Source organism: Piliocolobus tephrosceles, chromosome 2 (assembly GCF_002776525.5).
Source record: "Piliocolobus tephrosceles isolate RC106 chromosome 2, ASM277652v3, whole genome shotgun sequence".
Lineage (NCBI taxonomy): Eukaryota > Metazoa > Chordata > Mammalia > Primates > Cercopithecidae > Piliocolobus > Piliocolobus tephrosceles.
Genome location: NC_045435.1, coordinates 114,271,689 through 114,284,504, shown reverse-complemented (window position 1 = coordinate 114,284,504; position 12,816 = coordinate 114,271,689). Strand labels below are relative to the sequence as shown.

General features: G+C 38.8%; 1 protein-coding gene across 1 annotated transcript in view; it reads right to left on the bottom strand.

Annotated features, from left to right (window-relative positions):
• Nucleotides 1–12,816, bottom strand: part of SPATA16 (spermatogenesis associated 16) — a 254,621-nt gene that overhangs the window by 18,303 nt on the left and 223,502 nt on the right. Inside the window, exons 9-10 of the mRNA XM_023213519.2 lie at nucleotides 9,560–9,724; nucleotides 6,912–6,995 (exon numbers count right to left, since the gene is read on the bottom strand). Of these exons, the coding sequence (XP_023069287.1) occupies nucleotides 6,912–6,995; nucleotides 9,560–9,724 (249 nt within the window). The remainder of the gene's footprint in view (nucleotides 1–6,911; nucleotides 6,996–9,559; nucleotides 9,725–12,816) is intronic.

Below are 12,816 nucleotides of genomic sequence, written 5' to 3'. Positions count from 1 at the left end.
TTTTTTTTTTTTTTTTGAGGCGGAGTCTCGCTCTGTCGCCCGGACTGGAGTGCAGTGGCCGGATCTCAGCTCACTGCAAGCTCTGCCTCCCGGGTTTATGCCATTCTCCTGCCTCAGCCTCCGGAGTAGCTGGGACTACAGGCGCCCGCCACCTCGCCCGGCTAGTTTTTGTATTTTTAGTAGAGACGGGGTTTCACCGTGTTAGCCAGGATGGTCTCGATCTCCTGACCTCATGATCCGCCCCTCTCGGCCTCCCAAAGTGCTGGGATTACAGGCTTGAGCCACCGCGCCCGGCAGTTTTTTGTATTTTTTAATAGAGACGGGGTTTCACCGTGTAGGCCAGGATGGATGATCTGGTTTTCAAAAGACCTGTTCAATCAGAGCTGCAAGGGGACTTAGAATCATCCAGCCCAATATCCTTATTTTACACATGAGAACACCGAGGACCAGAGAAAGGAAGTGGCTTCTGATTTAATTTGTGACTGACCCAGTCTCCAAAATGCTAGTTCAGGGTTTTCTTGTTTTATTTTGTTTGTGTTTTCTTTTACTAGTCTCCCTCTAAATCAGCCTTTGCCCTTCTGAATAGATGACTTCTTACCTCCACTCCTACCACTGGGTTCAAGGGTTAAGCCACCATTATTGCTCTCACCGCAATAACCCACTAACTCATTTCCCTGCTTCCATTCTTGCCTTCTTCAATCTATTTCCAACTTAACAGATTAGAGTGCTTCTTTGCAAAGCATTATGTCCCCTCTCACTTCATCTCTTACTACTCTCACTCATTCAGCTTGTTACCCTACCCTGTTTGCTGTTCCTTGTGCATGTTGGCACACTCCAATCTCAGGTTTGGTGTTTTTTGTTTTGTTTTGTTTTTTTGAGATAGAGTCTCGCTCTGTCACCCAAGCTGGAGTACAATGGCGTGATCTTGACTCATTGCAACCTCCGCCTCCCGGGTTCAAGCGATTATTCTGCCTCAGCCTCCTGAGTAGCTGGGATTACAGGTGCGTGCCACCATGCCTGGCTAATTTTTTTGTATTTTTAGTAGAAACGGGGTTCCACCATGTTAGCCAGGCTGGTCTGGAGCTCCTGACCTTAGGTGAGCCGCCGCCTCGGCCTCCCAAAGTGTTGGTATTACAGGCGTGAGCCACTGTACCCGGCCCAATCTCAGGTTTCACATGTGCTGTTTTCTTTACTTGGGATGTTTTTCACCTGATATTTGCATGATATGCTCTCTCCTCTGGCACTTTCCATTTTCCTATTGTGCTTTCTCTCCGAGGGGGCATTCACTACTTTATAACATATCCTGTATTTCTTTAGGTAGTGTTTGCCTACTTCAGTACAGTGCAAACATTATGAGGGCACACTTGTTCACAGCTGTTTCTCCAATGTCTAGAATGACGACTCACATAGAGGAGGTACCAGTAAACGAGTGATGAATACATAAATGAGCAATGTGTCAATAGGATTTGTGGGATGTTCAAAAGAATATGTTTCCTCAGGTGTTTTAGTTATATAACAAAACTAAGCAAATGTTCTATCCTTAATTCAATATGCGGTGGCAGGGGACTTTCCAACACATAAAAATTTACCTTTTTTTTTAAAATCATAACTTGGTAATTTTATGTTTGCATAGCTAAACCTATAGGCATCTATCTTTCTTGAGTTAATTGTTAGGAAATACTCTGCAAAGCCAAACCAAAACAACAACCACTTTCCTAAAACTCTGTAAAGAATATATTTCCATTCTGGTGAATCAGGAGAAAATACATTTGTTTCATTCGCTCTCTTTCTGGGCTCTTAGAGAAACTTCAAAGAAAACAGAATGTAGACAGGAGGTCAGCTTTCATGAATCAGATTTCATCTTGATCGGCTTTTTATAGACCTATAACAAAGTAGAGCCCTGAAAATTGTGTTAGGTAATGGGGATTCTGACAGACCCTTTAACTATGTGGAACTAGGAGGTTCTGCTATAATTCTGCTGCTTCAGATGAAAATTTCAAGTGTTTTCATTAGGTACAACAGCTGTTTCTATTACAGATAACAGATCTCAGAGGTGGTGATGCTGATATCAACTTCTACTGGGCTCAGAACACAGTGTAGCTTGTACAATTAGGTTTTCTTTTTTTAATTATTTTTTTTTCTGCACACGCAAATTAACTCTGTAGCAGTAAATGGAAATTACTTACTTGCTACCAGAATTGTCTGAAAGTGATACGATCATCTTTTGTAGAATCACATTAACCAAATTAAAAGCCTTTGGGAAAAATTTGGCACCTTGTTCCTTCCCATTCACATCTTCCTCAAGACCTCTCATTTAGAAAGTGATGATCATTATCAGGGCTTTTAATTTGGAAAGATTGGCTGCTCACCAGTGAGCCTTTCTAGATACCCAGTGGTTGGGTAGAGTGGCTGTACTGTGTTTCAGCCTTGGAGGCCTTGACTTTACTATCCTTCTGCTTGCTTGAATGTATGATTTCTAGCCTGGGACACACAGTCACAGTCCTGCTACTGTACATTGTTTCCGAGATGGTGCCATCATTTTATTCTCTCATTGAATGCACATATTACTCCTTCATTGAGAGGAGGTGGATTGATTCTTCCAACCCTTGGAACATAAGCTGGCCTGTGACTGCTTTAAGGAGTAGAATGTGATGGGATTTGCTGTGCAAGTTCTAGGCTTACCCTTTAAGAGGACTGATGGTTTCTACTTCCTTTCGCTTAAAATACTCCCCTTCTTGAAACCCAGTTCATAGGAGCACATTCTGTGATGGATTTGCCACTATTTTGCCACGCTGTTTAAAGCCTAATTCACATAGAGAGGCCATAGTTAGGTACTCCAGTCAACTACCTCAGCGGATTAGTGTCAACTGTAAGCCATGTGAGCGAACCATCTTGGAGTTCAGTCCATCTTAGCCTTCAGATGGCTCCAGCCCCACGCATGGAAGCCATTTGACTAAACTGAATGAGAGGCATTGAGTAAGAGCCACCTACAGGAGTCTGGTCTTGAATTGTTTTAAACTGCTACATTTGGAGTGGTTTGGTTTGTAACACAGCAATAGATAACAACTGCAATAGTGGCAAAATAGTGGCAAATCCATCATAGGATGTGCTCCTATGAACATGGGTATCAAAGATCTTTCAAGTGAGGTGAAATTAGTTGTTGTTTACATGATATAGACAGATGTCATGTCAATCCTTATTGTATCTTTTCAGCTGGTCCCTAGAAGGTGATAATTGGATTATTGTTCTATTACCATTTGGATTTGTAAATACAAATATTTACTGTACAAATGCAATTTTTTGGGGGAGAGGTAACGCTCTACACCAGAGTACAGCAAATACTTTTTTTTTTTTTTTTTTTTTGAGATGGAGTCCCACTCAGTCACCCAGGCTGGAGTGCAGTGGTACGATCTCGGCTCACTGCAACCTCCATCCCCCGGGTTCAAGCGATTCTGCTGCCTCAGCCTCCTGAGTAGCTGGGATTGCAGGCACCTGCCACCACACCTGGCTAACTTTTGTATTTTTAGTAGAGACGGGGTTTCACCATGTTGGTCAGGCTGGTCTCGAACTCCTGACCTCGTGATTCTCCTGCCTCAGCCTCCCAAAGTGCTGGGGTTACAGGCATGAGCCACCATGCCCGGCCAGCAAATGTTTTTGATGGTGCTAGATAGTAAATATTTTAGGGTTTGTGAGTTATTATAGTTTTTGTGGCAACTACTTAACTCAGTCAAGTTAACTTAGATAACATGTAAATAAATGGCATGGCTGTGTGAAATCAATTTTCTTGACAAAAACAGGTAATATGCTAGATTTGACCTGCAGACTGTAGTTTTTTGACCCCTGTTCTAAACAACTACTTCGAGAACCAACAGAGACATGTGATTATATTGCTTGAGTCTCATCAGGACCACGTTTGGCTGCTCTATCTCTAATTCCTCTTGCCAGTCCTTCTTAGTCTCTGTCATGGGCTTCTCCTCCTAAGTTTGAAATGTGCTTCTCAAGGCCCTCTTGTCTCCTTACTCTATTATACTCTTTCTAAGCCATGATTTCAGCTAATGACAATTTGCCAATGACTAAAATATCTATCTTTATTCAGTCTTTTATCCAGAACCCGAGGCTTTTGTATTTCCTGTTGGATGTCTTGCCAGCACCCTACGTGAACGTAGGCGCACTTTTGTGCCAGTTGTTAACCTACAGCCTTGCAACTCCAAATCTGCTCTTCTATACTCAGCCCTGTGATAAATATGGCTGGGACTCTGCAATTCCATTTCTTTTTTTTGCCAACTGTTAGATTCTAGCATCAGAGGGCATTAGAGGAGAAAGAAGGGACTTGCTTCTTCTTTGCTTCTTGTTTACTTCTGTCTGCTTTAGGGTTCCTGGGAATATCTTGTCAGCAAACCTTCAATCAGAAACATACTTTCTTTTCTGCAGTAGCAGCCAAATTTAGTTTTTACAAAAGTTGCAAACTACATCCATTACTACCCACCTCCCCATCACTTCCCACAGCACCGGTGAGTTAGTGGTCCCTCCTTAGAGGTTTGGGTCCCAGCCCTTCAGGACTCCAACCTCAGGGACACCATTACCTGCTGAGTAGCACTTTCTAGTGGGGGGTCTGGGTTTTGGCATAGCAGGGTCCTTGCTCTAAGTTTCTAAGTTTTAGCCATTCCAACTTCTCTTTGATTCCCCAGCCCTAAGACATGGTAGTTGCTTTCTTTAATGGTTTTCTTTGTGACAACTTACTGTTCTCCTTTGCTTCTTCAGTTACCTAATTAACAACTTCATAAGTTAGTTAACCATTCTTTATATTAAATTTCCATTCATATATCTGGCACGGTTTCTTTCTCCCAACTGAACTCTAAAGGCATTTATATTCTTGGCCAAAAGCTGCTCCTATGACAGTATCTTCTTCTTTAGTAAATGGCACCAGCAAACCTTTTCCTATTCCCTGCTCAATTGCTCAAGCAAGTATCTAGGCATCATTCTTAACCATTTCTATTCTCTCAACTCCCAGATCCCATCAGTTGAACAAGGCCTATAGATGTGGCTTCCTGAATATTTCTTAGGTCCATCTGCTTCTTTTCTTCTCTGTGTCCACAACCCTAAACCAAGACGCCAGCATGTCTCACCAGGATGACGATCCCTACTTTATCACTGACGTCCCTGCATTTCTGCAGCCCCTCAATCTCTTCTCCCCACCACAGCCCTAAAGATGTCCTAAAAACATTTTCTAGTTAAATATACTCTAAAACTATCCAAACTTCATGTAGAAGTCCTTCTGTAATTTCTCCTGCCTCTGCACTTCATTTTGAAATCTCTTATTTACTTTTTGGTTAGTTTTGAATGTGCCATGCTTTTTTTTTTAAAAAAAAAAAACACTTTTGGTATAAAGTGATCCCTCTGTTTAGAAATATCCCCTTTTACCTGGAAAACCACTACACATTCTTTAAATGGTGTGTAAATATCATTTTCTTAGAGACAGTGTTTCTGACCTCCTAGACAAGGCTATTCTGCCATTTATTTCCATAGATCATTGAACATCCCCTTTATTCCATAATATTCAGTTAGCCCATAAGCAGCTTTGTAGATCATAAGGACCATACAGGCAAGGGCTGTGCCTGTCTTGCCGAGCACAATATTCCCAATATCTAACTTTTTTTTCCGTCATGGTAGATATGTATTCAACACATATTTGCTGACAGTCAATTTCTGTTTTTTTGTCCATACAGTGGACTCTTGAACAACATGGGTTTGAAATGTGTAGGTCCATTTACAGGCATATTTTCTTCTGCCTTTGCCACTCCTGAGACAGCAAGACCAATCACCTCCTCAGTCAATTCGACGTGAAGATAACAAGGGTGAAGACCTTGACTTCCACTGAATGAATAGTAAGTATATTTTGTCTTCATTATGATTGTCTTAATAATATTTTCTTTTTTCTAGCTTACATTATTGTAATACAGTATATAATACATATATACAGTACAATATGTGTGAATCAACTCTTCATGTTATCATAAGGCTTTCAGTCAATAGTAGGCGATTGGTAGTTAAGTTTTTAGGGAGCCACAAGCCAAATGTAGATTTTTGTGCTCCTAACCACCATGTTGTTCAAGGGTCAACTGTATATCACAGGGCCTCTGAGTTCATTACAAAAGACACGTGTTTCCTCAGATGCTCCAGAATCCCTTAGAGTTGGCTTTTAAACTGAAGGTTCTTTTGTTTCACATTTCCTGATGCCAGTCTCCCCTGGTGAGTTCTTACAATGATGGCAGGAAGATGAATGGGGAGTTGATCAATCAGAACTTACTACTTTGAGCTTGACTGGAGACCCAGGATTACTAACTTTTACATTTTCAGAGGGTCCTATTGTGTCACACAAGTCTCCTGAGTACTTGGGTCCAGGTGCATCTCGGCACTTCCTGAATTTAAACCCCAGTAGCCAACGACGGGATGTTCCTCTATTTCTAACAACCAGTATGTTACTCCTTTACAACAAACATCAATGTGCTAGTTTCTTTGTAGTTCCCTGAAATGTAGTCATTATTCCTCAAGTGAAAAAAGTGGAAATATAGTTGGGGAGTGGACTAAAACACTGATGAAAGGGCTTTAAAGAATTACAAAACCGAGAATGAAGGCGCAGATAATGAAAATAGAATATGAAAATGAGCATGATAATGAAGAAAAATCACGAAAGCATATGAACACAGTCTGTTGGAAAAGAAGCAGATTAAATAAATCCATATTTGATTTTGGTCACACTTCCATGGAGAGAGCTGCATTTATTTTTAAAAAGAAAAACAAAAAACAGCCCAAAGAACTTGGATTTCTTTTTATCCTCCAAACAGATTTGACCCAAAATGGACATTTTCCTTGAGAATAATAGATCTTTTTCCTTCAGCTCAAAGTTTTACCTTTTGGATTGTATTCCACACACGTTCATTATCGTTTCTTCTTCCTTCAAGGGTGTCCATAGCATCTGCCATTAGTGACTGCAGCTGTGGCACCAAGATAAAAATTATCAGTGTGGAATTCACACAGAAGTAACTTCTCTAAATACACAGATTAAAACCTAATTAAAAAATCATTTGTACGCTGATGATTTTATTACTCATCTTTCCTACAATGAATATTGCCACCTCATCTTTGCTTGTCATTGCTGAATATTATTGCAGATATAAAATACTGAAACAATGAAAAGATTCTTCTTGAAAATTTGTAGAAAACATATAGGTTTTAATGTAGTAAGTGTTGATGTTTTGTGAAAAACAGATTTGGGTTGTAAAGAATGAAGGCAGTAGTTAATTCTCTCAGGAAATGGCATGTAGTACATGAATGCGTTTTAGCGTTTTCTCCTGAGGCTAATGTATCATAATTCTAGGCATCATGCAAAAGCTCACCAGAGGACAATACTACAGTTGTGCCGTTTTATTGCCTCTTAAAGAATCTAGCTCATTTAACTTCTTTAACTATTCTTTTCTTCGTTAACATTTTAAAATAGCCAAGGTTTTACAATTTTTAGGTCCCATTCAAAGGTTTTAAACATTCTAACCTTTGTCCCAAACAGGCACCTACTGTACTCTAATGTGAAACTATCCTGTACACATGGTCCATAGGTGACCACAAAAATGAAATGAAGTTATATCAAGCCGTGTGATATTCAAAGGTTAAAAAAAGTTCTCAAAAATACCAGTTCAGTTCACTATGGCATCAAACAGTATGGACCCTTAGATAATCTTTCTTTGGTTTAGATATTGCAGAGTGTAAGCAGGAAGAGAGAGAGTTGAATCACTCAAAAATCTTCTATTAAACAGTCACTGTTTAGATAGCAGCATACAGGGTATTACTAGGATTAATTCTCTTTGTAAGTTACAAAGTAAAATCTATTATTGAAGGTCATGAAACCTTATAAGATGCATAATTTTTGAATATTTGGCATACAGATATACATCCATATATATTTCAATTTTTTTCTGCTGGGCATATAAGTACAAGAATATCCAATGAAATTTCATTTTCTAAGGTTTCAAATAGAGAAAAATTACACTTTAGAAAGGAATGTCAATAATGCTACTTTGAGGCTCCTTTGTGTATATTTTGAAAACCAAGTATTTCCAGTAAAAAAACAAAAACAAAACAAAACAAAACAAAAAAGTCATAGATGTGTGATTAAGAAGACTTAAGTGCAGAGAATTCCCCTGTATTTTTCATTTAAATCTTGAATGTGCTTTTCAGGAAGACAGGATCAACATTTTGCCGGCTTCTTAAATTAACATTTTCTTTGCTTCCTCTTATCTATGAGAAGCATTAATCATGTAAAATTGGCCATAATATGCACTTTGAAAGCTCTATACTTACTATACTTCTGAGTGCTTTATGAATGGCAGGATAAACAGCCTTTTAGAAAGTATTCTTTTGTACGCAACCATAAAGGTTTAGAAAGTATCATTGCCAGTTTTGACTTGGTAATTCCTTGATTCATAGACTTATTTCATAGTTTTCATCTTTAGTATGCATAGTTTTATTATTTGGCTAGTCATACAACTTTGTATGCTTACTATGAATATCAGTATTTATTTAACATGCTTTTAGCTGGTTTAGATGAACATTATAAATGTTGGCAACTCATTTCTTGATTAAATCTTAAAAAGCTCAAGGAGGGAGGGTTTCTTTAGTTATCTGAAAATTACAGGTAATCAGTTTGGGCTGTTCTTATCATTACTATGTGAATTCAATTCGGGACTATAATTAGTTTCAGCTACTCTCAATTAAAGCTTCACAGTAAACGGCCTTTCCCTACAACACACTAGGAGCTCTATATAGAGTAAATTTTACCTTCCGTTGAATGGGCAACACACTGTTCAGTAAACTGTTTTTCAAATGAGGTGCTACCATTTCTGATATTAATTACGGTTATAATATGCACATCTGTCTGAAGACTATTTCTGTGAGAATCCCTTCAACTAGCTTTTGCCTGGGTCTGTGTGTGGCTAAAGTGTCTGGTTTTCTAAATTAACTCGTCAATTCAGTTTAAAAAAAAACCATCTATGTTGACTAGCTACATTTTCCTTTCAAATAAACAACTTTTGTTGATTTATCTAAAGGTACTAGTGTTGGCACTGCCAATACCTATTTTAACCCTAGAAGTGATTGAGAAAACTCTAAAGATGATTTTGTAGGGTCATTTTTCTATACAATAATTACTCTTTTGTCCTCTCACTTTTTCATAAAAGAGAATCATGTATCAATATATCTTGGAGCTTATTAATCTCATTTTACCAAAAACCAGAAGCCTGACACACAATGTAAATAACCAGCCCCTTTCTACGTTTCTACACATCACAACGATTTTGCTGTAATAATGGGAACCAGTTAATGTGAGCAAATAAAAACCAGACACACACCTTCCTACAGTTTTCAGTTTTGTCATGAGAACGCTTCAGGAGGGTTGGGGAGTTTGCCCTCAGACTACATTTATTACCACAGTTTTTTTTTTCCAGACCGTATCACTTTTCTGTTGGTGCTGGGCCTATGAAACCCTTAAACAAAGAAAAATACTTACCAATTCTGCCTCCTGTTGACTGATGTCCCGTAGGTAGGGAATGGTTGCTAGCTCTGCCATTGCTTGATTAATCACCTGGGACTGCTCCTTTACTCTCTGCAGCTGGCTGAGGAGGCCGGCATATTGCAACTTCTCCATCACACCTGAGGATGCAGGAAAACTCCCCTAGTCTCAAAGTAAAAGAAATGTTTTAGAACAAAACCACAGAAATAGACCTCTCCCCAGGGATGGAAGTCAGGGCTTGTGATAATGTATTTACATCTTTTGAAACAATGGAATCTAGTACAAATACATGTTTCCTTCTATCATTTTACAGTATTGTCTTATACCCCTTTTTCTAGTAGGTAAATATACATAAAAGGGAGTCCTTTGGAGATGTGTTGAGACTGATTTGCTGATTGTCTTGCATTAGGAGTTAGGCTGAGGGGAAAAGAGGGGACTGAATTTGAATCTGCACTTCACTCACCCAGAAGTGATCCCACAGAGCTGTGTCTGCCTAGAAGGGGTGACTTTATCTATACCACCAAAGCATCATAAGAACTAAGAGTTGCCTACTATCTTGTTTATCTGAAAGAAAATTTTTTAATGCAGGTTGAATCTTGACAAATGTTGTATAAGTTGAATTCTGTTTATCCCAATAGCTTACATGAAAACTCTAGCTCTGCTTTTATCTCCAGTTCTTATTGGATAGCCTTGCACAGTCTCTTCTTCTTGTTGACTAGCTTCCCTTTGTCTACTAGCACCATTTCAACAACTAACATGTTCCATCTTGACACAGACTACTGTGTACCTTTGTAAGGACTGCCAACTCCCATGCATCTATTGGCATTTTGGGCTTTCTTAAGATGAGGCACATTTAGAAAAAAGTGGCCCACCAAGGTGCGTGTTACTGCCATGCACAAAAGTGGAGATGTTACCATCTTTAAAAACGTTTAATACAAATTGTAATGCTTGATAGGAGAGACAAAGTTAGTCATGAAATTCTTAAGTTTATCTTTAAGAAAAAGTACTTTTGACATGGGGGTATATAAGGGTTAACATAAAAGCCTTGAGATTCTGCTGCATTTGGAGGGTGATGAGAAATGGGAATTCAAAAGAGGACTTAGTTTGGCAATTGCATTGTACGTCCTGGCCCTCAGAAGAGAAGCGTCCAAGTGCGCCTTTATAGCAGGGGCCCCCTGGACTGCCTACACCAGAATCACTACGCTTGCCTGTGGACTTTGGCAGTTAGCAAACTGAGTGCTGGGCTTCACCCAATCATGATCTCTTGTTATGTGGCCCTAGAAATACGAATTTCAGCTAGGTGCCTCCCCAGATACTCAAATATCTCAAACAGAAGTTTGAGACAAACCACCACCTTAAAGTTTAGTATCTGAGTAAAGACTATTTTGGTTTGCGCATACTTAGGAAACATAATTTCTTCCAGCAATCAGAGAATGCAGACATATAATTTCACTTTCTTAAGAGAATCTCCTCTAAGGAGAAAAACTGCTAGAAACTAATATTACCGAAGTTCAACTTAAAATTAGAAAGCACTTCTTTTTGAAAGGCCATACTCATATTCTGATTGACAGCAGCCTTTGGAAGCTGACATTTTTCTAGAATCTTGGAAATAAATAAAGACTGGGCACCATCGTGCTGTATCTGCTTTATTTGTCCCTGACACCTATACATGCTGTTCAATGAATGTTTTCTTACTCACAGTAATTTGTTCTTTCTGATTCATCATTTATCTGAAAATCCATAAACCTATAAGATTGATGATTGCAAGTGGTAGATTTGGGGTTCCTTCCTGAATTGATGAAAAACCTAGCCTACCCATTCAGTTTAAACATGTAGCTAAACAATGGCATTCTGTCAAATAGAGGAAAGCAAGTTGGAGGAGAAACGGTTTTCATTCTGAAGAAAAATTGCTTTCTTTGTCCTTCTTTAAAATAAACAATGGGACTAGTTGTAGGCAAGTGGTGTAGTGATTCAACTCTAAAGAGCAGAAACAACTGCAGGCTGCTCAGGAACATAATCTATCAGTGTAATTTCTCAAAACATCAGGAAAATAAACATAGTTGGAAGGCAACCGTTTTAGCCTGATTGTTGGATGTATAACAAAACAGGAAGTGCTCTATTTGAATAAGGAAACAGGGAAAGAATACAATTGACTGCTAATAGTCACCCCTCCTCCTGAAGCCAAATGCAGTTTTGGTTATCAGGAAACTGTAGATTAATATTTTACCTATCCAAAATAGGGGTTTTTGAAAGACAAAGTGAAAAAGAAATAAAATTGCTATCTAGTGTGGCAGAAATGTTTTAATGATGTTGCTTTAAGGAAATAAAGAACATAATAAAAAATAGAAATTAACTTAAATATCTAATGCTAACAAAGACTAAATCTAAAGGCAGGTAGCCCTCCCAGTGAGACTTCAGGAATGATCAAAGGGCGCCTGAGCTGCTGGAGAGAGTGTAATAAAGTGGTCACGATTGAAGCAAAAACCTCGCACAGGTACAATGAGGGCTAGGTAATAGCGAGTTCAAGTGAAGGCTTAATAGCAGTTACAAATAAATATTTGGCAAATAAGTGGCACTATATAATACTGCTGAAAAGCAGAGTCCTAGTATTTGGAATGTATTTCCGTTTGGCATAAGATAAAGAAACATTGATTGCAAAAAAGGGGTAGGAAACATTATTGTTCATTTCAAATGTGCATATGTAAACATTTTTTATGCTTCACTTGGAAGAAATTAAAAGTAAAATTAATGAGGTATTAAAAACATGGTTAGTTAGGTCATTTTTTGGCAAGTCATCCTGTGAAGGCGGCTTCATGCATGGCAAGAGATTTGATTATTTTAACTCTTTAACATTTAGCCCAGGAAGCACAGTACATAAGGTCTGAAACTGACAGCAGCCAATATAGTTAATGAATGGAAAGGTATAGTGCCATCCAGTAGCATGTGAAATAATTAGGACAAAAATCTAGAGAATGAAAAATACCATAGCAGCAGGGCTGCTGGCTGAATGAGGTTGATGTTCAGTGGGATTAGAAGTCACCATGAAGGTTGTATCAGATTGCAGATTATAACTCTTAAAATGCTGGAATCATCCTTGTTTGGCCATGTATTGTGTACCTAGTAGACTAATCTACAAAGATAAGGAAACCAGGTCAGAAGTGTAAAGAGAATCATGTTGGAACCCAGTTCCTTAGGGATTGAAGATCGGCGCGAGGAACCACGCGACACAAGGATTTCGGCAGAAAGCTTTTACT